The sequence below is a fragment of the Vipera berus genome (assembly GCF_964194415.1).
Source record: "Vipera berus genome assembly, chromosome: 8".
Taxonomy (NCBI): domain Eukaryota; kingdom Metazoa; phylum Chordata; class Lepidosauria; order Squamata; family Viperidae; genus Vipera; species Vipera berus.
Genome location: NC_138211.1, coordinates 11,548,732 through 11,574,117, shown reverse-complemented (window position 1 = coordinate 11,574,117; position 25,386 = coordinate 11,548,732). Strand labels below are relative to the sequence as shown.

Below are 25,386 nucleotides of genomic sequence, written 5' to 3'. Positions count from 1 at the left end.
CTGGTATAATGGTTCTTTCCCTCCCTGCTCCACATGCAAGCAGACCAAAGAAATCGATGCATGAGAGTGCTTCTGAGTATACCTTCTTTGCTTTCCATCAGCTTGTGTGAGCATTCACATTCTAAGCTTATTAAAAGTTAGCTCACTAAATAGTTCATACACACCCGTATGATGAGCCTGCACTGATCAATTCATCCACAAGAGGGCCTAAACACGCATTTATAGAATATAAAAGGGATTAACAAAGAATTAAAAAGGTGGGAGGGGAAACATAACTAATAAATACCTTTATTAGGATTCCCCAAAATATCACAAAACCTGTGCAAGACAAGAGAACGAGAGAAATGCTGCCTCTAACATTCAAGTATGCTTCCAGCATACATGGGCATCTTCAAAGGAGAGAGAATCAAAACTGTCAGACTTTGCACTTCCAATATTTTGCACAATGACACTAAGAGATCATGACACTCTATGACAGGTGCCACTGCTAATAAATGCTTGGAGCTGGGTTGGGTTGCAACATTGATTGGGAAGTGGACAAATATCTCAGTCTGTTGCTGAGAAAATTCCAAGGACATTTAAGAGCTGAGCTCGACCTGAGGGCAATTTTCTCTTTTTACAATGCATATTTTGCTATAGTGCCAATAATCATGTGGAGAGCTGTGTGCAAGCTCCTGTTAAAAGCAGTGAAACAGCTAAGAGTGTTAAGAAAAAGGTTTTTCTGTCAAATATTGTTTTGAGATGAGAGAAGAAAGGCCTAAAGTACAGTAGGCCTCCCTCTCAGAACTGGAAATAACTCCCTATATCAGGGGTCTTCAAACTTGGCCCTTTTATGACTTGTGGACTTCAACTCCCAGAATTCCTCAGCCAGCATGCCTGGCTGAGGAATTCTGGGAGTTGAAGTCCACAAGTCATAAAAGAGCCAAGTTTGAAGACCCCTGCCCTAAATAAACAGAGAGCTTACAGCCATAAAATTCTGAAAGAAAGGTCTCAAAGATTTTTCTAAATTTGGTCACTCCACAAACTACAACAATGGACTTTGCCAGGAAAAAAAAATACAGGATACAGTTAATAGAAAAGGATTTGGAAGAGAGAGAAAAAGGAAGAGAGAAGTGGATCCCTCTTTTTAGAAATCAGTCTCATTTTCTTCATCGCTGTTGTCTGTGAGTGGAAACTCTTGAAGTGTCTTTTGAGTGATGGAACATCTGGGTTGCGTAGTACACTCCCGGCTTAGAATTGCCTAAGAGAGGGAAGATGGGAAGCAAAAGGCCAGCATGAGCATCACTGTCATACCCGGTGATATCAATCTAGCATTTGTTATGGCAAGGGTCTTCAAACATGGGCCTTTTATGACTTGTGGACTTCAACTCCCAGAATTCTGGGCGTTGAAGTCCACAAGTCTTAAAGTTACCAAGGTTGAGGACCCCAGCTCTATGGTCATTCTTGGGCTGGGCCTGGCATCAATCTTAAAAAGAGATTAGATAATTATTTAACAATTACAAATCATACAAATACCTTAATTATTAAGAAAATAGTTAATTATTGTCAACAGTAAACAATAAACCATCCTTTGGATTTTTTTTATTCCCCTTTGGAGTCAACCACCAGGAACCCATCCCCTCCCATTTTTGGCCAAACTCACAATCTTCTCCTCTTTGGCTGGGGGGCTCCGTAGAAACCAACACAGAGGCGCGTATGTGAGGTTGATGCCTGCAATGATGACCATGAGCCAAGGGAAGCCAATGGCTCTTACTAGAGCGCCCCCTGTGGAGGGACCTGTTAAAAATAATACTCGTGTTATTCTGACTAGGGAGAGTTAGCCTTAGCTTATTCAATAAAGGAGGTGGAGGAAGATGCATTTCTCTGAAATGCAGCATAGTTTTCAGGTGTTGCTGCTTACTGGCTTGTTTTTTGGCAGCAAAGGGAAAATTAAAAGGTGAGAAAGAGGGATTTTAAAAAAAACTAAGTAGGTTTAGGGTTCAGGGTCCTCTCTGAGAAGAGAATCACCAATCTTAAAAAGAGTAAGTGCTGTGATCAAGAGACAGCCTCCATGCCAGGGATCTTCAAACTTGGCCCTTTTATGATTTGTGGACTTCAACTCCCAGAATTCCTCAGCCAGGCATGCTGGCTGAGGAATTCTGGGAGTTGAAGTCCACAAGTTATAAAAGGGCCAAGTTTGAAGACCCCTGCTCTAGTCTATGTAGAAGAATCAGCAAATTGGGGAGAGTTGTAAAAGTGCAGATCTCCTTTAGAAACTCATATTTGAAGCAGCTGGTAAAGATTCCACGGCTCCACTTCTGTTCTTCTGGCAGAGAGACAATGAACTAAGCACGAGGAGATCAGATTCAGTCATGGGATCAACATGGGATTGTCTTTGGGCCAATCACTCCCTCTCTGCCCAGCCTACTTTTGTGTAGGGAAATTGAAGGAAAGAGAGCACTTTCAGCTCCTGTATGAATGGCAGGATGGAACCAACACAGTAAATAATTCATAATAATTCACATGCCTCTGTCTTCCAGTAAATTGCATATTATCAATTCAAAACTTACAAACTTAGTTCTAACAAATTAAACATTCTCCCTCCCTCCCTCCCTCCCTCCGTCTGTCTGTCTGTCTGTCTCTCTCCAGTTAGAACCAGACTTAATAATGTATGCATAGACTGACTGAAATCCATTTTAAAAAGTTATCCATGATAACATTCTGTGTTGATTGGAATGAGTCTCCTCGAAGCATAACTAAATCTGGCTTTTGCTTTCATTCTTTTTCTGTCACGCACATGTTAGAAAAAGCTTATTTTTGTAAATAAACAATTAGTCAATCAGTCTCCTAGGAATTGCCAGCAAATTGCCAGCAGTACCGTCAGCTAGGCAATGTCGGCTGGCGACCCCCAGGGGGAGGGCCTTCTCTGTGGGAGCGCCAGCCCTATGGAATCAGCTCCCCCCTGAGCTTCGGACGGCCCAAAATCTCCAATCCTTTCGCCGCGGCCTCAAAACACTCCTGTTCCACCAGGCTGACCTGGACTTTTAATTTTTAATTTTAATTTATTGCACAGATGATTTTAATTTCATTTTTATCTTGATTTCTGTACTTATTATATGTTCTGTTGTTAGCCGCCCTGAGTCCTTCGGGAGATAGGGCGGGATATAAATCCCATAAATAAATAAATAAATAAATAAATAAATAAATAAATAAATAAATAAATAAATAAATAAATAAATAAATAGATGCAACAAAAATGCAATTTACATCACCATGATGAGTATTAGCCCATACCAATTGCAAAGCCCAGGCAGAAAGCCACGTCAGCAATGGCATAGACGCTGCCATAAACAGACGTGTGGCGAAGATCCACCAAGTATCCCATGATAGGCATCATTGACGAATCCACCATGCCTGTCCCCAAAATAAAACAAAAAGATCTCATAAGAAATAGCACTTCATCATCCCCCATTCATGTTTCATGAACAACAAGCCATGATGCTTGCAAAATATTCTCTGAGGCTGGAATGAAGTAGCCATCATAAACCATCTGAAATATACATTGTGTTCTCTTCAGTTTTCAAGCTCAAAAAAGTTACTCTTCCCCATCCCACCATAATGAAATCTTCTGCCAAGAATTAATGTGCCCATAAAATCCCTCGGCTGGGCTTGACAACAGGAAAGTTTCACTTCCTTTTGTAAAACAATTCAGCTCCGTCTGTACCTAGTAAAATTAACGGAAGATAATTGTCCTGAATTGGTTTGGGGCAGGCTACCAAGTCTTTGAAAAATCTTACCAAGGGCAAAACCAAGTCCACTATTAGGTCCAATGAGTCCATAAATATTCTGAGCCAGGGGAATCTAGGGTTATACAAGAGAAAGGGTGGATTAAGGCTCAGAAGAAGTCATAAAAGTATCTTATTTTTGATGAAAACTTCAGGCAGCAGAAATATTGATGCAACATTCAACAGAATAAGGTGAGGTCAGCTCCATCCCTTAAAGCCTTTTGGAAAACCCTCAAAGTGTATTTTTTTTTCTATCAGTCCTGAGGATCTCCTGGCATATCACACCTTGATATGATTTGTTTACCCATGGTTTAATAAAGCTAACTAGAGTACACAATAAATCATGGTTTCTGAATGATAATGAGTAGATTTGCATAAGACGCTAAGCAAGATAGGACACCGTCCCTTAGTTAGGTTTATGTCCTAATCAGGTCAGATTCTAGTTACTTTGAAGGAATTCACTGGACTAGACCCATGAAGGTCCGGAGAAGAAACTGGTGGCATAGGATGGAAAAATCACACAAGAAATGGGTGAAAGATTGGGAGGAATCTTTTTTCCTTCACTTTTCAATTTTCCCATGTTTTTTCCATTGTTTACTAGTATATATCTTTTCTCATAAAGTTCTGTTAGGATCCAGGCTGCCACTTCCATATCTTCTTTGAAATTCCTGTGCTACCTGCAACCTTCCTATGTTGGCAGATATTAAGCTGGCATTAGGGCTTTTTGCTTGGTTTCTCCATTTCTGGTAATGCAATGTGTTGTCATACTCACACAGAGGAGGCTGACTCCTATGACCATCATCCCAATCAGTGAACACAGCCAGCTGCCAAGAAAGGCAATCAACAAACAATATCAAAAGTTCCAAAGGCTGTTTGAATGTTTCATCTTGCAAATTCAATACTGGGGTACCTTTCTTTGCAGAAATCAGCAATAGATTCCCCTATCAGAAGTGTCCTGAAATACCTGCAATAATTCTCTGTGGAATTCTAACCAATAGGTAGGAAGGTAGGTAGATCTTTAGGCAAGCTAAATATTGCAGGATAGATAAATAAGGGATGGATGGATAAGTAGATTGGGGTTGGATAGCTGGCCAGGGATGGATGGAGATGATAAATAGAGATAGATTGGATTGGATTGGATTGGATTGGATTGGATTGGATTGGATTGGATCCTGGTTTAATCTACATCACAAAGGAAACACTGCCCAAAATTACTCCTTCCTCCATGACAACACCTTCAAAAACTGCAACAATAGCTCAAGTACTTCAGGATTCAGAAAGCTTTTTACTTACCGCCCCATTTTATTGGCCAGTATCCCAAAGAGATTGGTCCCAATTAGATAAGAGATACTGGCAGGCAGAAAAGCTACCCCTGCAAAACAAAAGAGGACCCATTTGAAAGGAAGGCATCCCAGCATTTCAAAGCCCCTCCTGAACCTTTGCTTGGAATCCTATTGTGTACGTGGGTGTTTGTGTGTACCGTATGTACATAAACCAGTCTTGCGCAACAGACATATTCTTCAATAAAAATAAGGAACCAGAGTGTCACTGCAGATTGTCCTATAAAAAAAACTTGGTGTTCAATTGAAAATAGACAAGGTATGGAGCAAAGTTCTAACAAAAGGTACTAAGCATGATGTTTCAACTCAATCTTTAGAGGCAGCATCCGGTTGCTAAGAGATAGCTACTTCCTGCCTGAACTGCAAAATGTATCTGGTGCTTCATAACATCCATTGTATTCAGAACAAGTTTCATGGTCAGGTCCTTGCAGGCATTGACCTATATTAAGCCCGTCCCTTCCTCTCTTGTTTCTACTTTACACGTTGCACCAACAGAAGAGTAATTTGCTTTTCAGTTATAATTGAACCGAAATCAAATATTTGACAGGCAGTTCCTTATCATTAATTTATTCTCCCTGCAGATGACAAATGTTATCACCAGCATCTCTGTTTGCCTGAAAAATGACACTGGGCTTATATAAACTTAATCATTTGTGTTTAATTTCCTAGATTTTTTTGTTACTTGTTTTGCAGGTCCTCTGGGGATATTTATGTTCTTTTCATTTTGCTAAGGAACAGCAGGTTGAGCAAATTAAAAACGTACTCAGTATGTAAATGTCAGCCAACAGTGTCATCCTGATTTTATAGCATACCTTTTCAATGTATTTATATTTCCTATTGAAGACCTGTTGTATATAATTATAAGGGGGTTTTTTCAGTAAAAGAACAAACAAAAGTGTTTTGATATTTATAATTGTGGATTGGAGACCCTTGAGTATGAGATGAAATATGATTCTTTTATATTAAGATGGTGCTGAAGTGCAAGTCATATCTTCCCCATCCATTGAAAAAAAAAACCAGTCTCAGCTATCTGAGATGCCACTTTGTGGAAGGTTTTTTCCCCCCAATTAGTCTGCTCTAAATGTCATTAAATCTAGATCCCATTCGGCTTCCGGTTCGTGCGCGCGGCACTTCCGGACATGCAGGGACAGTCTGTCTCCTGCCATCCGTTTCTTTCTTGTTTGGAGGACCCTGAAAAGGGTCAAAAATTGCCCTGGAGGGGCGATTACCGAGAGGAGGACTTCCCTGTGATCGCGGAAGGGCAGCAGCCCTCCGCTGGAATCTGGGATCATCTCCTTTGGCCCGAAGAAGAGACCGGCCATAAAGATAGTCGATCACTAAGCCGCCCCCTGCCGAAAGCCAAAAGTACTACCTAGCACTAAGAAGCAATCTGGAGGACCTGGGTGAACTTTTACCTTTCCTATTCCCTTAATCATCTTCCTGTGGGACTTTCCTGAAAATCTCCTTCCCCATTTTTTGAGAAAATGGCGAATATCTACTTTGGGAACAAATCTTAAAGCCTCAAAGTCACAAAAGAAATCCAATTAATGCAGCAAAGAATTTAAGCAATTTCAGCTGTATTTACTAAAAAGCTTTTATTTGTTGCTGGGGACTCACTATCCTATTCTCTCTTTAAACTGTGAATTAAAGAAAAAATTTGGACTAATCCTACAAAAGTTCTATATTAATTTGGAAAAAGAAAAAGGAAAAAAACCTCTTACATTGCATGTTATATATTATTGATGACATCTTGTGGCGAAACCTGGTACAGCAAGTAAATTTCCTTTTTCTGTTGTAAGAGCTGTCTGAATAATAGAGCTGTCCTTGAAGATAAGTGTGGGAACACCTGGCACTGAATACAATGCTTCAGGAGGTGGAAAATCTCTGACTATTATTAAAACAGCCTCCATGGAAGATTTAACTGTAAACAACAACAAAATGGATGAATACATCCCGCCACTTGATTATAAACTAATACTGGATACGATCTTGGCAATGACAGAGCAAATTAAAGCCAAGCTGCAAGAAAAATCTGAAAATTTAAAGCCACCAAATAACCCAAAACCAAACAGAAGAAGTGGAAACTAACACTAAAATAGATTTCAAAGAACAACAAAAGCAACCTACAGAAAACCTTAAAGTCCAAACTTTAATAGCAACTACAAAACTTACAAGCCAAAAAGTAACAGCACATGAAGAAAGCAACACCAAGAGTGAAGACACTAAAGGCCTTCAAATACACTATATTGAGAATTCAATTAATCAAATGTCAAACATAATACCAGCTACTACTTTCTACCTAACCCAGACAGAATTGGAAGAACAAAAAGATTTGACTGATTTAATGACAATTATATCAACCACCAAAGACCGAACTACCAAAGCAAATATACAATGGTTACAAAGGGGACATTTTCCTTGCAAAACTGACATTTGGATACGCTCCCTGGATTTAAATAAGGGGTCTAGGAAGAAAGGAAGATACATTTGAGAATTTAAAGATACCAAGAGCGAAGTATGATTGGCACAAAAGGAAGGCAAGAGTTAGATTTAAAAGACTGAACTTGTTTCTTTTTTGGGATTCCTAAAGATAGACTATAAAAATATCTTTTTATGGATTAAAGGGAAGCTCTAAAAAATATCACTGATTTTACATTTAATTTTTAGATTTGTAAAGGAAATATAACTCCGAACTATATTACAGAATTTGGAATGACATATCAAAAGATGGTATTTTAATAATTGATGTACGGTTAAGATGCCTTATAGAATATTCAGTGGCTATTTTTGAACTATAGTATAGAATCTAGAATTTTATATATAAAAGATAGCATTTTAATAATTGTTGAACGGTTAAGGCAAAAATATATTTCTAATAACTGGTGATTTGCTAAGATGAAAATTTAGACTTTAATGGTAAAACATAAAAATGCTTTGTAATGAACAATATAAGTTTTGTAGACAAAAGAATTATTCTTTATTGAAATAGGGAATTGTGGATTACCCCAAATTAAGCTTTTTTCTATATACTATAGGCTATTCTAGAATATCCTATTGCAATTAGATAAAATTTAAAAACAGGATATTGATATGGATTAGTGAAAATATATTTTGAATTTTGTTGATTGATTTAGGTTATAACTAGAAATATACTAACTTGCTTATTTTCACTATGTAATCACTAAGGAAATTAGAGAGGGCATCTCTGTTGATGTAACCTGACCTATTTACAAATGGCTATTTCTTATTTTAATTACCCAACCACCATATTGTTTCACATGTACATGTAAATATTAAAAATCAATAAAACTTGTTTTAAAAAAATCTAAATCCCATTCACTGCTCTTTCAATTGTTAAGCAAAATTAATACATGTTTAGTCTTTCCTTTCTCCAAGAAATTCATCCTAGTTCCACGCTCAGTATTTTTTTTTTCATCTTCACTCTATAGATTAGAATTGACTAAGAAAAACCACGGTTCAGATCACTCAGTGAACACGGTGACAAGCAAGGATTTGGACCTCTGTGCAGGAAACAATGACAATTGGTGGACAAGGGCCAAGAGTTTCTGCAGGTGACTTGTCTTTTGTTTAAGAAGTTGTTGTTTTAATCAGGGTGACATGGGTTACAAATAGTGGTGGTGATCTTAATCTGTGTACACTATCCAGAGACACTGCTGTAAGATGGACAGTTTTGTAAATCACACAAACAAATTAATATGCCATTTGGCTCAAAATCAAAGCATTGCTCCATTTCCCCCCACAGTTTATTTAGGAAGAGGGAAGCATCAGGGGGGAAAAACTAGGGAAGACTGCAGCGTGGTAGATACTTGTGAATGCAAGTTGTCACTGTGGAGCTATCCATGGTCCTGAAACATCTGCTTTCTCAGCTACCCTTCGATCACGGGGGGGGGGGGTCAAACTTGCCGTGTCACCTGAACTGGGGTGGGCGCAGCCTCCGCATGATGCAACTGGCCCACGGGGCCGTCAGTTTGACACCCCTGCCTTAGACGATTAATGCACTGCACAGAATGTTCCTTCTGGTAAGTGATCAAAGGAACTACTCAGAGTCTTATTAATTGGGGAGCCCAGATTTATTGTTTTCATTTTGTCTGAAATGGTATAGGGTTTCCTGCCTGAGCAGGGGGTTGGACTAGATGACCTCCAAGGTCCCTTCCAATATTATTATTGTTGTTGTTGTTGTTAGAAAATCAACATAGATGCCGCCAAAGGCATTCAGAATAAAACAAAGATGCCGTGCACAAGTGGAGCAATGCAAATATCAAGGGACATAAAAATAGGGAGAATGGATGTGGGGGAAAATGGGATGGTATCACAAAACCAGGGGAGCACAGATCTAGAAAGACTATGGAGAACTTTGCCCTGCATGGATGTTGTCTCCAGGCTCAGAATGGGCATCCCTTCGCCATCACCACCCGTATTTTCTTGCCATCCTCTTGAAAACAACCTCACTCATATCCCCCCTGCTGTTTTTCTGAAAGCCAAAAAAAGAAGATGGCAAGTCATCCTCACAGATCCTCCATCTTATCGAGGGTTCCTCCTGGCTGGCTTTTTAAACCGATTAGCAGCCCTCAATCGCTCTGCTAAGCCAAGGTAGCAATTCAATTGTTGTGGCAGAAAGTGTCACAGAGAAAGCATTGTTCCTCTATAAATTTAATTTCAGTGCCTTTTACAGCACAAGACAGCTATTTCATCTCATTATGTCATCTCCATGGTGGCACATAATTGCCATAGGCTGAGTCATCATCCTTCTGCCTCTAAAGAAGCATTTTCTTTGATCAGTAGGGAACTCTTCAATGGCCATAGGCCCAGATTTCACTCTTTCTTTTTCTTTCTCTCTTGACCGAATCAGCTTTCATTAACAGATGAAGGAAGACCCTCTTTTTTTTAGTTAATACTGCACTACTCGCATGCATCAGCACACATGAGTCTACCTGTGCTGCTACTAAGGTGAGACTGAAGGATAAGGCAGACAGGTATGAGGCTAGGAATAAAACTGAGATCGATACGAACTCATACATGCATGAGAAAGATTACTGTGGTTTGGGCCCAAACAGGAAATTTATTATATTACTTCCTGTCCAGATAAAGCTAATGGCCAACCTTCATGGACAGTTCCCATTTTGAGCCTGTTTCATATAGGAAGGAAGACACGGTTCTTCCAACTTACTCAAGGCTGATGCATCAAAAGATACAATACAATACCAATCCCAGAGTTCCTTTCCAATTCCCACTGAATGCTTTTCATTGGGCAGAAGCGGAAATTATCTTTTTCATAAGCATTATTTTCATTTTAATTAAATATAAACAGAATTAAAATAAATCCAGATTGACCCATCTGTTAATTTTGAAGTATGGCTTTCAGCTTGCCATTCAAAGACCAAGTCTACCCCAAGGAACACAAATGGTTTTGAAGTCCTCTTGAACTTATTTTAAATATAGTGCGTATTTAGTGTAAAATTTAAACACCAAATTAATCTAAACATATTTTATCACCATCCAATTCCTATGAAAATGACTTTAAAAAAAATTACCCAGTTGCCAATCTAGGGAGCACATGGTTTGTATCATCCAAATGGGCAAGGTAGCCTCTAAAATAGCAACTCCCATGTTTCCAAAGCAAATTGAACCTGGAGGGAGAGAAAAGATGCAGAACCTTTGTGAGTTTTCTTCCAGTTGGCAGAGCATTGGCCAGACTCCCACCCCGATTACAGGGTGCAGCTGAGAGCATCACATCTGAAGAAAGGCATGGGGAAAGTAAAACATAGATGGAAAGAAAGGCTATGATGGAATGATTGGGAGACTGGAGGCCAACGACAAGGGATGGGAGGGAACGGAATGTTCTTGGACTTGCAAAACCCCAAGTGACGGTGGACACGATAGCACCTATTGAGTAACTGAAGGGGTATCCTAAAGCAAAAGGCCAAGAAATGCAGCCACTGCTTAGCCCAGGAGGGCAGATGTAAAATATGAAATAATGCCTTTCAGGCAGAGAGAATTTTAGGAAGGACTTCCTTCAAATTCTTCTGTTATTTTGACAATGGAGTCTTCTGCATAGGCTGAGCTCACGTTTCTTGGATGTGGTTGAATGAGAAGTTGGACAGCAATTAATTTGGAAGTCCGCAGTATATGCAATGACCTAATACGGTTAGATGCGAAGAATCAGGACCATAAGTTAAGTTGCGGTAAAGAAGCTGTATTGCTCAACCCTATACACAAGAATCTAGTCAACTAACGTTCAGCACTAAATTAGTACTAGATAAGAGTCAAGAGAATTCATGACGAGTCGGATGTAGACCGTTTGTGGGAACAAAACGACTCTAGGCTGATAACTCGCTTAGCTCTGCCCCCGGCTCTGCCTGCTCTTCTCCTACAAATACCCTCTTTAGAATCTCTGATTTGCTGCATGGGACGATAGAAAGACTAGGGTGCGTTTTGCTTGGAGAGGTGTAAAACCATCTTCAACTGCACGGCAGCCAGCCATGCGTTTGTGCTGTGTTGTTCCAGCAGGCAGGACCAGAAACAATAAGCAATGGTGGTGCTGATCAGAAGAACCTTTCCTAAACCCACCTCAGTTCCACAGAAGCTAAGTTTAGAAGACAGGTATTGCATCCTCAAAAACCAAACGCCCATAACAGAGGCAAGAAAACTTACCTGCTGCGATCAAAATATAGGGGTCCCACAACAAGGTCAACAAGGAGGCTCCTTTGATGCTCTGGAAAATACAAAGAGGAAACAGAAGTGCTTCAGAGGAAGACATTATGTTGGTGGGGTGTTTTTGTTTTTGTTCTGCAAAAAAAAAGAGCCTGCTTTTCAAGCAGCTTTCCGAGTTCCTATATTCGAGTAAAATGCTTGCTTTGCTCTTGCTTTTATAGCTCCTCTTGCGATATTTTAGATTATTCTTTTTTAAACCATCATTTTATTTTGCATTGGGGGGGGGGGGGAAACAGAAGTAAACAGATGTGTAGATCCTTTGCATCAACAAGTAGGGTAAATATATATATATATTAGTACATACGTGAAAGAAAAAAAAATGAATGGGTATTTTTGCCCTACCTCGGGTGAAATCTTGGTTGGATGCAGGATACAAAGCTGCAAAGCTAAAACAGAAATGTTATTATTTCGGGCTTGGAAATATCCTTCCATTCTTCCTACTAATTATGTTGAACCTTACTTCCCGTTCCCTGCTTCAGTAGCTCAGTTCTCCCTTGACTCTGCCCTCTCCTTAGGATGTTTTCTGAGAAGTAAGCCCCACCATGCTTGGTGGTGTTTATTTCACAGAAAAATTGGCAGCTGGAGCCGTCCTTTTCAGCTTAATGATTCAAGGTGGGCCCTGACCCGACCACTTCAAAGGATGACTTACCTCCATCTAAGAGAGCCAAGACTGCCAGGATCAGAAAAGGAGATGATTTCCCAACAAACTCATACATCACACTTCCAAATGGAGCTCCCACTGCAAAGAAAACACATCAGCGGGGCTAGTATGAAAATACACATAATAAACACAAATCTATGAAGATAGTGCTGTGCAGGTTCTGAGGTTTTGCTTGGTTAAACAAATACAGGAAACCAGAAGTTGCCTTTAAGCTTTACGTTTTTATTCAGCTGAACAAAGACGGGCTCCTCTAAAAGAGAGAAGCCCCGGATGACAAGAAATCCTGGTACTGATTCTTTCCGATTACATAAGCAATCCACCCAGCAAAGCTGACACACACAAGATAAAGATTTCACCCAGTAAGTCTGGCACACTGTAGGTAAGAAGGGAGAAAGCAGAAGTAGCTAAAAATGTTCCCTTTGGGGTGTTTCCCTAAAGGCATCGAACGTTCCCGGTGGGTTAGGACATTGGGTGTTTTCCTTGCTGTCCTTTTGTGATTTATTGGGTCAACAATAAATCACTTTGCATTTGGGGTTATTTGCTTGGTAAACGGTTCTTTTCCTGCTTCATTTCTCTTTTCCACACAGTCCAACCCCTTTTTTATTTCCAATAGAATCATACTATAAAAACACACCTCCTTTGTAGGATGAGATGGAACTTGACCATAAAACTCATCAACTTCCTTGTCTTCTGCAACAGTGGATAACTTAGGCAAGGGTTGTCCACAAAGTCTACCTGATAGTATTTGGCCATGGATTGCAATTATAGCCAAGAACTGTCTTTTCTACAGTGTATCCTTTCCGACAATCGAAGCTACAATGTTCCTTCTTTGTTGTCACTGTTGTTGTGCTGTGTAGTAAACAGTCTGAACTTCTGACTAAATGTTTCCAGCTCCAATCTATTTCAGTTCATTGATACCTGTCAGTGCGTGGTCAATTCATTTTATCTTTGACTGTGTTGAACTTCCCCGTGTTCATGCTTCTAACATTCCATGTTCCCACGTGAATTCTGGTTTTGGATGGCTTGGATTTTCTCTTCCTGCATATCAACATAGCCCTACCAGAGTCACCTTATCAGTGAGATGGGCAGCATATAAATTTAATAAACAAATAGATAAAAACATCGCCAACAATATGCATCATAAACACCACTAATACTCCGCTGCTCCACAGTAGCGTGTTGAGCATCATCAAATATATTGTCCAGGAATTTAGTTTTCTTGGTCAAATACAGGAATAGTTTATCACTGAAAATGATGCCTTTGCTATTATCACTAAGGTGGTGACCTTCCAGTATCCTCCTATATCCTTGCCACTCAATATCCCTGCTTGTGTTTGGGGTGGAACTAGAGTGAGCTTCATGCTTTGGGTGACCTTATTAGGAGTATCTACTCTTGAGGTACACTCCAATGTTCTTCACTTGTTCTCTTCCAGGAATGCTGAGCGATACAGTAATCCATAGGAGGCCGTGCTTACATGCAGACACCTATTTGGATGTACAGCAAATCTACATTTTTCCAGCTTAGCTATTGGGAAATGTCTTACTTGCTACCAGACAACTACAGAGCAAGCCAACTGAACAATGAACAGAGTCCTAAATAGAAGTAGCTGGGGAGATACACCAGAGTGAGCTCTGCGTGAGTTCCTAGATGGCCTAAACAATATTAAGTGTACATTTACTCACCAAGCACTCCCAATGCCAGACCTCCCAATGCTATTCCCATTGCTTTTCCCCTCTCACAGTCATCGGGATACACGCTTGCAAGCATCCCCAGTCCTGCAGGCAGAGACAGAGCAAAGCCAATCAGTTCTGAGTTGCTGGAAAAAGCCACAGGCATGGGTTAGGGTTAGCGTTATTGCACTGTGCAGAAGTGAAAGACGGAAGCCACCTATGAAACGTTGTTTATGGAATTCTTCTTTTCCCCTGTTCTTCCCCACCAGCTGTTGTGGAAGCTGCCATTTCATCTGTGATCAAGGAGAAAGTACGCTCCCCCCCCCAATGTTGAAGGTTTTCTTTTCTTTTTTTCTTTCTTTCTTTAATTACCACAAACTTTTCAACTCATTTATAATTTCAGCATCACTCCCTTTACCCCAAGATGTAAATATAGAAATTATACCTTGCCAGAGGCATCTCCTTCTTGGTCCCTTATTTGAGAACAAGGAAGGCTGTTTACCAGAGTGAATGAGATCTTTGGTCATCCAGCTAAGTGACGTGAATAGCAATAATCCAGCCTGGCAACTTTCCTGTCCATCGCCGGAGACACCAAACTTAAACAAGGACTTTCACTTTCAAGATGTTAAGAGGGACTATCTTTTCCCCCGTTACAACCTCCTAACTCATCACAGTGGGAAGGCACTGTTGCAGGCTTAATGGAGCCTAGAAAACAGGGCTTTCTCTGTAGTGGCTCCTTCCCTTTAGAATATCATTTCCCCCAGAAATAAGGTTGGTTCTCTCCTTGCTACTTTTCTGGAAGGCCCTGAAGACCTGGTTTTGTCAGCCAGCCTGGCGACTCCAGGTTGATTCGGAGCTGGTTGGCTTGTATGGCTTGTATGATCATGTTTGCAGTGAGGAGTGGGGACTTCTGGAGGTTTTGTATTGTGGATTTTTAATGCAACGTGCTGCCTGGAGACACCATGTATGAGTTGGACAGCCGCATAAATCTATTTAATTAATAAATAAATAAAGTGCCTCCTGGCAATCCAGGATGTTGTCCCAGCTGTGCAAGATATGTGGCATTGCCAGTAATACCTGCCAGTACGTTTACCTGCAACAGATGAGCAGGCAGAACCAAAGCCTTGCAGGGCTCGAGCGATGAACATCAAGGTGTAACTCCTGGAAAAAGCAAACACTAAAGGAAGAAAAAGGTGCAGAATCGGATTACTGAAATTATGCATGCTTTGTGGGGGGGGGGAAGGACTTTTGGCGAGAACTTCAATGCCTTGTTGCTAAATGATTGCACTTCGTCAGTTGGTCTGTTTTAGGCCAAAGCAATTCATGAACCTCTCAATACCTTTATGTGTGCCAAAACCTGCATTTTTCAGATTTTGTTTTTTACAATGTTCGGAACAAAGCAAAAGAGTTATACAAAAGGAAGTAAGAATGAAAATGTATTACATTAGGGGAAGATTACTTGCAAGAAGTGTTATATAAGGGGGGAAATACATACAGCAATGCAGATGAGAAGAAATGCATAGGCTGGAATTTTCATGTAGAGTTTCTGAAAATAAATCGATGGAAGCCTAAGCCAACACTGATTTTATATTGGGAAATGAGAAGTAAAGCAGAAACTGATAGTTATCCATTCACATCAATAAGACTAATTGAGTAATAACAGTCATTTGTAAAATAACAAACATTTAAAGACAGAAAGGACATTGAAATTCTGGTTACATATTTTATTGAATTATATTGGACAAATATCAAGATGAAGCAAACTGAGCTGTTCTAATATTTTAATCTCCCAGCATCTCCAGTCCATATAACTAAGGTGTAAGATATTAAGGGGCTGGAGACCAAAATATTTGCAGGACGCTAGATTGCCTGCCCCAGAACCAAAACCATTCAATATTATTCCAGGAACATAGTACCATGGGACTAGAAGGGGTTTCAAAGGTCCTCTAGTCTAGTCCAATCCCCTGCACAAGGCAGGAGACCATTATACCATCCCAAATGATTGCCCATTGTCTTCTTAAAAACCTCCAGTGATGGAGCACCCAAAATTCCAGGAGGCAAACTGTTCCACTGATTAATTGTTCTCACTCTCAGAAAATTCTTACTTCTAAATTGGATCTATCCTTAACAAGCTTCCACCCATTATTTCTTGTCCTGCCCTGTGGTGCTTCTCGGTGACAGCCCCCCCCCCCCAAGTACTGGAAGACATTATCATCATGGTGACAAACCTATGGCACGCAGAGCCCTCTCTGTGGGCACGCGCGCCGTCGCCCCAGTCCTAGGCCTTCAGCTGGGTTTTATAAAACCTTTTCGCTTTAGGCCTCTGACGCCATGTACCCCCCCCCCCAAAAAAAAAAGTTTCAATTAATCAACTTCTCGTGGGGAAAAAAAGTTCTCGCAAAGTTGGAATTGATTGATTGAACTTTTTAGTCCCACCCAGTCTGCAGCTACCACTGCAGCCACACCCACCCAATTGGCCACGCCCACTCAAAGGGCCACACCCACCCAGCACCCGATGATACATAAGTGGGTTTTGGTTTGCAGTTTGGGCACTCGGTCTCTAAAAGGTTTACCATTACTGCATTATCATGTCCCTCCTGATTCTTCTGTTAGGTAGGTTAACTAGATCTAGCTCCCTCAACTATTCATCATACGATTTAACCTCTAAAATTAAAAAAACAGGCTTCTGTATTATTCGCATCTCTATTGGATGGGATAAACAAAGTACTGTTGTATTCTGCTCCCATATGTAGAGCAAATCCGGCAACATTGGAAGAGACACATGTTGTGTAGGTGTTCATACTTACAGAGCGTAGAGACGAACATAATAACAAATCCAAGAAACATGGGGATATGGTATCCTATCCTACAGGAACCCAAAAAAAAAAAGATTTTGAGTTCACTGTCGAACACAAGCTACTTCACAACATTTCTTGAACGACAGGGAGTAAGGAGGAATCAGAAGATTTTCCACTATGTGTCTGAACACCCATCTTAGTAGGGGACACGATTTTCATTTCCTGAAATCCTTAGGTTGATCTAATATCAGATCAAATATGGTATTGGAGATGCTTTAAAACATCAGGTGGCAGTTGCCTCCTTTAGTTGCTATTACGCATGTCTTCTGACTCTCCTAACTATTGTGACTCATCATAGGGGCCCTATTGCAAATATGGCAACTGTAACAGGCTTAAGAAGTATTCTTGAGAAATAGGAAGAAAAGCTGCAAGATAATGGTCAGATAAAAGAAATCCGGGTCCAGGGCAGAAATGTAATTTGAAAAAGCATCTCAGACAGAACTCTCCCCCCCCCCCCGTTAGTTTTCGCTAAGATAACAGGAAGGTGCTGAGAAGACTTCAGAATTGGCAAGACTTCAGAATTGACTTGCCATTGTCTGCTTTCTGAGAATGAGTGACTGTCCTAAGGCGAGACTAGAACTCAGAGCTTCCTAGTTTCTAGCCCAGGCCAAACTGGCTCTTACTGGGTGTTTGGAAAGTTTGCAAGTTGAGTGTGTTGCAGTACAGAAAGTCTTCCTGATTGGTTTGTTTGAAAGCTGACCTACCTGTTGGTCAAGGGTCCCACAAAGGGATTTGCTAGGAGCTGCATCAAAGCTTTTGAGGCAAAGAGCAGCCCAACGCGAACGTTTTCATCTGAAAGAGAGTCCGTTCTATCTGTACAGCTGTGGTTCAAGGCATCCATGGGGAAATGATGAGCAACCGTTCCTTCTTGGCTCCCAGTGACACTGGCTAGAGCATCGTGGCTTGAGACTGTCATTGTGCTATTGTCATAGTCCAAGAAACCCAAGGCAGAGGGATCAGCTGAGAAAGGCACAGGAACTGTGGCCCGAATTGCAAAGTGACTGATATTTTTGTGTGAGGCATATAGAAATGAAGGGATGATTGGCACTAAAAGAAAGAAAAAAATGAGGCAACATTTGTCCTGCAAAAACATGTTTTTAGCTTTGGCTTAAATGTATTGCCTTCTGCCTTCTACCAACTGCTTTTTTCTTTTAATCTGTGCACACAAACACATACAGCGGAGTGTCCAACCTTAGCAATTTTAAGACTTGTGCATGTCTGGCTGGGGAATTTTGGGGGCTGCAGTCCACCAGTTTTAAAATTGCCAAGGCTGGCCACCCCTGACATACACACTCAGAATATTCCAGGGCAATCTGATTAGGTTTGGGGTGATGGCAGTCAAATACTGTCTAAGCATGCCGATAAGTTGAAAACTTTAAATGCCAAAATGCACCCCCAAAATTGGGTTTGGCTTATTTACAGATGGGCTTATCCACGAGCACATATGGTGGCACATCTACACTACCCATATTTCCCATATATACTTGCATATAAGCCCATCCACAGATAAGCAGACTCTTGAATTTTTAACCAATATACTGTACCATGATAAATGTGGCTTGGCATGTCTGCCTATACACGAGTATATACGGCAGACATGTCAAACACAAGGCCCGGGGGCCAGATCCGGCCCGCGAAGTGGTTTCATGTGGCCCGTGAAGCCATCCTGGAAACAGTGAGGGAACGGCCCCCACTGCCTTGGCCCTGGCCCAGAGACCCTCCTTCTGCCAGAGACCCTCAGATCTGTCCCACTCCTGCCCAGGCCCCCATAGGCACCCTTGATGCGAACGATGTAGAGCTGGCCACGCCCACCCAGTAGGCCATATGCACTCTAGCCACGCCCACCCAGTAGGCCACGCCCACCCTGGCCATACCCACCCGGCCCCTTGAGGGCAACCGCAATGCTGATGCGGCCCTCAGTGAAATTGAGTTTGACACCCCTGATATACGGTAACTAACAAGGTATCTGCTTATACATAACATGAACATATACGGCAACTAATATTACTCCCACTGGCAGCCATATTATTTTTCCCAGAATGCCCTCGAATGATATATCAGGAAATTTCTGGGTAAATTGAATGGCTACTACTAAGAGGTGGCTATTGAAATAAGCTCTTGCAGTGAGGGAAAACACTATACGGTAACAGCGACATAAAAGCCAGCACATTTACCGGTAATTAAACTCCAAAGAGGAATGAGCAAACCAAAACAGTACATACCCACAACTGTGAAAAGCATATTGTCTACTAGCAGAGCCACAAACACAACCAGTAAAACCAATTTCCGGGATTCTCTTCCCTCTTTTAACCAGAGCCACAGGGAGCATTCAGTTGCTAGTTTAGGAAAGAGCGGAATCTTCATTTTCTGAGTTTCTTTTTATTGCTCCTTAGAATTGAATTTTTTGTGTATCCTGTAAGACAAAGGTTTTAGCAAAATGTCCACTCACACTCCAGCATCAACAATATATTTGAAAGGAGAGTTCCAAAATCGACTGAAGGACAACCTATTTTTGAAACTAATCACAAAGCACAAAACTACATGAAAACTTTCCGGAAATGTTTATCAAGGACGTTAAAAAAAAAAATCTTGCATATTATTTTGTGCCGGTGAGTTGAATAAATAAAGTTGTAGACCTAACAGGGATATTGATTCCACAAACTCTCTGCAGATATCCGGACTGCTCTCTCACCCAGTTTTCCAAAATGGAAAATGAAAAAAGACAACAGAAAAGTCTGCCAGTCAACAGCTGCTCTCTTTACCTCTGATCCAAGTTATTGTGAAACATCCTTATAAAAGTCCAAAGTGATACCTGAGAGAATCTTCTGAAAAGAGCACATTAGAAGACAAAAGTGGAAAAGTAAATATACATACCTGAATGATTGCTGAAGTATCATTTTAGACTAGTCTACTTATTCTGGATCCTGAAAGAACATGGAACATCACCAAAATATGTGTGTTTTTAAAAAATTAACTAACAATAAGAAGCTTGAATTTCAGCTTTTGCCTTCTTCGGTTGGTCTGGTATGAATCAAACAGCATTATAGCCAAGTACACACTTACAAATATGCACTCACACATACACATTCATATTATTGTTTCTTTGATCTTTGATGCAGTATGAATTGAAAACCTTTTAGCACCAAGCAGTTAGCAGAGGCTTATTCTTTTAGGTTTGATCAACCCCTCCAAAGTTACAAGGGGCAATCACTAGTCTTCTCCATCATCACAATTTACAAAACATTCAGTCAGAGAAGAATCTCTATAGAGCTTGAAAGTTTGCACGCTAGTTGTGCCAAATTAACTCAACTTACTGCACTGTGCTAACATGGCCTTTCTTTAAAGAAGGGCTCTAGTAAACACAAGGGTATCTAGAGTTGAACAACGTAAAAGCATTCTCTTTGAATGAGATTTGTTTTTTTAGAAGTTTCATAATATTACTCAAAGGGAAGTGAGAGAAGTTAGTACAACTCACTGGATTTGAATTTATGCAGTTGTCAAATTGCACTTTTAATCCTTCTTCCTTCCTTCCTTCCTTCCTTCCTTCCTTCCTTCCTTCCTTCCTTCCTTCCTTTCTTAATTTAAGGCTTCAGACTCTAGTAGCTTCATCATTTTTCATCCAGTCATACCTCTCAATGTTGAGAGAAAAAAGAGAGTCCTTACCATTCTTGAATATATCACTGTTTGTCTTCCTGGTGCTTTCTCACAGTGTTCAGAAAATGCTTCACCGAGTAAATGTAATATTCCTTTTTATCTGAAGAGGATATGAGGATTTCTTGACCAGGAAGGCATAATTGATAGCTCAAACATGCCCCAATCAGCTCAGCAGCTTCATCTGCGTCAAAGCCAGGGAAACAGGTGGTAGACTACTGAGATTGTTGGCATTAAGAGCCACCTGAAAAGTACCCAATTTTAAATTCAAGGTTTATCATTCAAAACCTTCTCAAAGAGGGACAGATGACAAAATCCCAATTCCCACAGGAATGTATAGGGGAATCTGATAATCTTCCCTGTACAATATTCCTCCTTTAGATCTTCTTTCTAAATATTTCTAGAAAAATCTCTGATTTACAGAATTGAAGGGAACTGAACAGTCTTTTCTTAGACATTCTAGGCTAGGAGAAGGAAAAGTTCTCCAGAAACTGATGAGTTACCACTTCTAGTTGTCTCAAATCATCAACTGAGAAGGCAGTAACCTTTGTCCCCTCCAGTCTTTGAACTATAGAAGTCCAGCTGGTGCTGTAAAGTAAACAACCCCCCTCTTCCCTTTAGAGCCTTGGTGGAGCAGTGGGCTAATGCCTCCTTAAGTAACACCAGCTGCCTGCAATTAGTGCAGGTTCAAGTCCCACCAGGCTCAAGGTTGACTCAGCCTTCCGAGGTAGGTAAAATGAGGACCCAGATTGTTGGGGGCAATAAGCTGACTTTGTAATAATGCCGCTTGGGGGGGGGGCAAAAGCCCTAATAAGCAGGCATATACATAGAATGAAGGCTATTGCTAAGCACATTGGTTTGTGCTTAAATTGTAAGCCACCCTGAGTCTTCGGAGAAGGGCGGGATATAAATGGGATTAAAATAAAAATAAAATAAAATAAAATATTTATACTGCTCACTCTGCACTACTGCTGTACATAAAAGTTTCTCTAGGACCCTAAGATAGGGCTCGCAACTTGGGAGTCCTCCTAGATTCACGGCTCACTCTGGAAGACCACATAGGAGCTGTGACTAGGGGGGCTTTCGCCCAGGTTCGCCTGGTGCGCCAGTTGCGGCCCTATCTAAGCCGGGATGATCTATGCACGGTCACTCACGTGCTCGTGACCTCTCGACTAGACTACTGCAACGCTCTCTACATGGGGCTGCCCTTGAGGACCACCCGGAAGCTCCAACTGGCACAGAATGCAGCCGCGAGAGTTGTGTTGGGAGTTTCCCGATACTCCCATGTCACACCTCTGCTCCGTGAGCTGCATTGGTTGCCAGTTGTCTTCCGGGTGAGATTCAAGGTACTAGTAATGGTGTTTAAAGCCCTACATGGCAGGGGTCCGGAGTACCTTAGGGAACACCTGCTGCCGGCGTCAACTTCCCTCCGCCCTGTGCGTTCCCACAGAGAGGGACTCCTCAGGGTGCCACCGGTCAGAAAATGTAGATTGGTGGCCCCCAGGGGGAGATCTTTCTCTGTGGGCGCCCCGGAGCTATGGAACCAGTTACCGGTTGAGCTCCGGACGGCACCCGATCTTCGCTCCTTTTGCCGCGATCTGAAAACATACCTGTTCGAACAAGCCGGCCTGGCCTGAGGGGGGATTGGTGGGGTTTTTTACTATCATTTTATTGGGGTTTTTATTAATGTACCAACTGTTTTTATGGGCATGTATTTAATTATCTTTTAATTTTTGTAACTCTGTGTTTTATTCTTGCCCTGTACACCGCCCTGAGTCCTTCAGGAGAAGGGCGGTATAGAAATATTAATAAATTAAAATTAAATTAAAATTAAATTCACTTCTGATTTAGGTCATTTCCCCCTTCCCTCCCCATCTCTTTTTCCTTTTGTGGTTTTGTTTGCTTTAGACCAGGTGTTCCCAACCGGGGTGCTCACACCCCCTGGGGGTGCGAGACAATATTCCAGGGGGTGCAGAAACTATAAAATTATAGTGTGTATGCATAATTTGGTTGCTGTTATTTTGAACCTTTGTAAGGGGTGCGAGAATATATCAGAAGCATTCTAGAGGTGCGGGGTATAGAAAAGGTTGGGAGCCACTGCTTTAGACTGTAAACGCAGAGATGGCCTTTTCCCCTCTCCATTCTTTTATGAACTAAATCCAGAAAAATAGAGAGAGAGAAAATAGACCCAATTATAAAGAAAAAAGCTAAAATTGCTTTAAATTTGCTTTTTTAAAAAACAGGCTGCATATTCACAGACATAAACAGCTAAGTTATATTGATAAATTATTGTGCTGTAAATTGATGGTAACATCAAGGCGTACTGGTTGAAGAGTAGAATAGAAATGCTTTGAATCAATCATTTGAAATCCCCTTACCTGGGGTGGAGGGGGACAGGCTGTGCAATAACTGCCTTTAACCCAATGTACCCTGAAAAAGGGTAGCACTGTCATTGCAAATTATAATAGGAGCCAGACATTGAACTGCAATCTCCTGGGTTGCTGTTATTACTCAGATATTGGATTAGATAAGAGTCATAAGAATAATAAACCTCTGAAGAACAAACACACCGTTATAAATTGTAGACGAATGTGAAAGATAACCTGAAAGATGACAGCCCATCTGCCCATACAGAGGAACTACATAAATTAAAGTGAGGGAGGAAATGAATTTGCAAAGAGAATCATATCTAAACGTATCCTGCTGATACTGTACATAAGCTGGGTTGCTCCACAGGAGAAGCTGCATTTGAAAGAACAAAATCATGGCTTATATTATATATTTTTCCATCTGCAGGAAAATGGATATGGTTGTGTGAACCTTACGTGCAGTTGCTGTTGATAGGCAGATCTAACTTCCCTACCTAACTCTCAGATTTGCTCCAGGAATTGTGTACAGCACTTCCTTTTCATCCTTTCCCACATCAGCCTAGGGTTAGATTGGGCTGAAAGAGAATGATTCATCTTAGGGTAACATTATGGGAGTAATTAATACATTTGCACGAAGGGGGATTAGACAGTATTGGGTTTTTTGTGGTGTTGTTCAGTCACTAAGTCGTGTCCAATTGTTTTCAACCCCATGAGCCAGGACACACTAGCCCTCGCCCTGTCCTCCACTGTCTCCTGAATTTGCACAAATTCATGTTCATTGCGTCAACGATACTGTCTAACCATCTCATCCTCTGCAGTCCTCTTCTGCTTTTGCCTCCCATCTTTCCTGACATTAGGGTCTTTTCCAATGAGCCTTCTCATTAGGTAGCCCAAGGATTTGAGCCATTCACTAACTGTCCTTCCAAAGAACAGTCGGGGTTGAATAGTGTGTCTAATCTTTGTCTAATAAAATCAGAAAATATTTTTAAAATGAGTTATATTAATACTCAGTAATCATTGTGTTATTCTAATTAACTATTAACTACATACATATACATAAACATATACTTATGCCAGTTTCTACAGAACCTGTTTTTGTTAAAAAAAAATGTTAAATTCAATTTAGTAACATTTTTTAAAAAAAGCTATTGCTCCAAGTTGGAAAATAATAAAACGGGTGAAAGAAATCCTTTGTGCAGATCAGTTATGCAACATCCAATAGCTCCACTTATTATGATGATGTTTGTGTATTTAAAAAAATAAATAAATTATGTAGTCTGGTTCAATAATAAGGAAAAAGAGAGAGGAAGAATGAGGACCCATCATAAGTCACTTTTCCAGTGCCGTTGTAAATACAGTTGTAAATTGATGACTATCTATATTTTTCAGACTGAAAGCATGAATATTTATTCCATCAGTTGTGAGTCTGCAACATACACATATTAATCACCCCTCCAGAGGAAGAGGTGGATGACAGTTAGATAGTTGTCCATCTGCAAATTAAGGGAAGTAGGATGATGCTTCATCCTTTCCTTTTATGAATTTGTAACATTGAAGAATTCTACTTGAGTGGATCACGCCTACAGCTCAAGATCTAAAGGCCTGCGTTGAATAGAGAAAGTCCTAAGTTCAATTCCCATCTTCCTCAAGAAAGTTCCCTATCTAACTCCATTCAAAACATCCTTCTCAACAGATACAGCACCCCATATATATAGCGAAGTAGATCTTTGTTACGACTGCTCATCAGGACGAGCGTTATATTCCAATGTTTCTGAAAGGCTTCAAGTGGATGGCTTTAGGAAGCAATATTGACTGATACAGCTCAGTGGGGTAACCTGGCATAAGGAAGCTTTGTAAACCTATTTGCTTCCACTCACTGCTGAATGAGGTTGGAAAAGGCATAGTTTTGTACAGGTGTGCCCAGCTAAAGAGGAGGCAAAACACGAGATAAAAGACCTTGTTCCTTGTAGCCTTTACTTTTAATGCTAGCTACAGTAGGAATTTATTAGCAATGGAGATGTCAGTCTTTCCTCAGTTGGCAAAGGAAAAAAAACTTTTGAGATTTCCAAGGACAAAAAGGCTAAGAAAAGTATATGCTGTCAAGACATTATGAAAACATTCCAGTGATTGCTATGTATCAAATATGAACCCTATTTGTATTCTACTTTTTATGCTGCTTTCTCCTGCCGGGCAAATGCAACAGACTCAGTGACCTTCTCTTCACCCAGTTTCCATCTGTCTCTTGATTTGATGTCAGGCTATTTACTTTTGTTTACTAGCTCTCAGGACAAAAATGTGCTCTGTGCTATCTCTTTGAAACAGTTTTCCCAAACCCGATAA

General features: G+C 40.7%; 1 protein-coding gene across 1 annotated transcript; it reads right to left on the bottom strand.

The window, feature by feature from the left end:
* Positions 1 to 1,126: 1,126 nt before the first annotated feature.
* SLC18A1 (solute carrier family 18 member A1) lies at positions 1,127 to 19,390 on the bottom strand (the record flags this gene model as incomplete). Its single annotated transcript, XM_081333413.1, has 15 exons — positions 1,127 to 1,240; positions 1,643 to 1,776; positions 3,274 to 3,393; positions 3,777 to 3,840; positions 4,537 to 4,588; positions 5,058 to 5,136; positions 10,657 to 10,752; positions 11,777 to 11,837; positions 12,179 to 12,222; positions 12,486 to 12,575; positions 14,181 to 14,273; positions 15,262 to 15,345; positions 16,976 to 17,034; positions 17,731 to 18,073; positions 19,249 to 19,390. 15 exons carry the CDS (start codon positions 19,388 to 19,390, stop codon positions 1,127 to 1,129), a joined length of 1,575 nt encoding a protein of 524 aa, XP_081189539.1.
* Between the last annotated feature and the right edge of the window lie 5,996 nt (positions 19,391 to 25,386).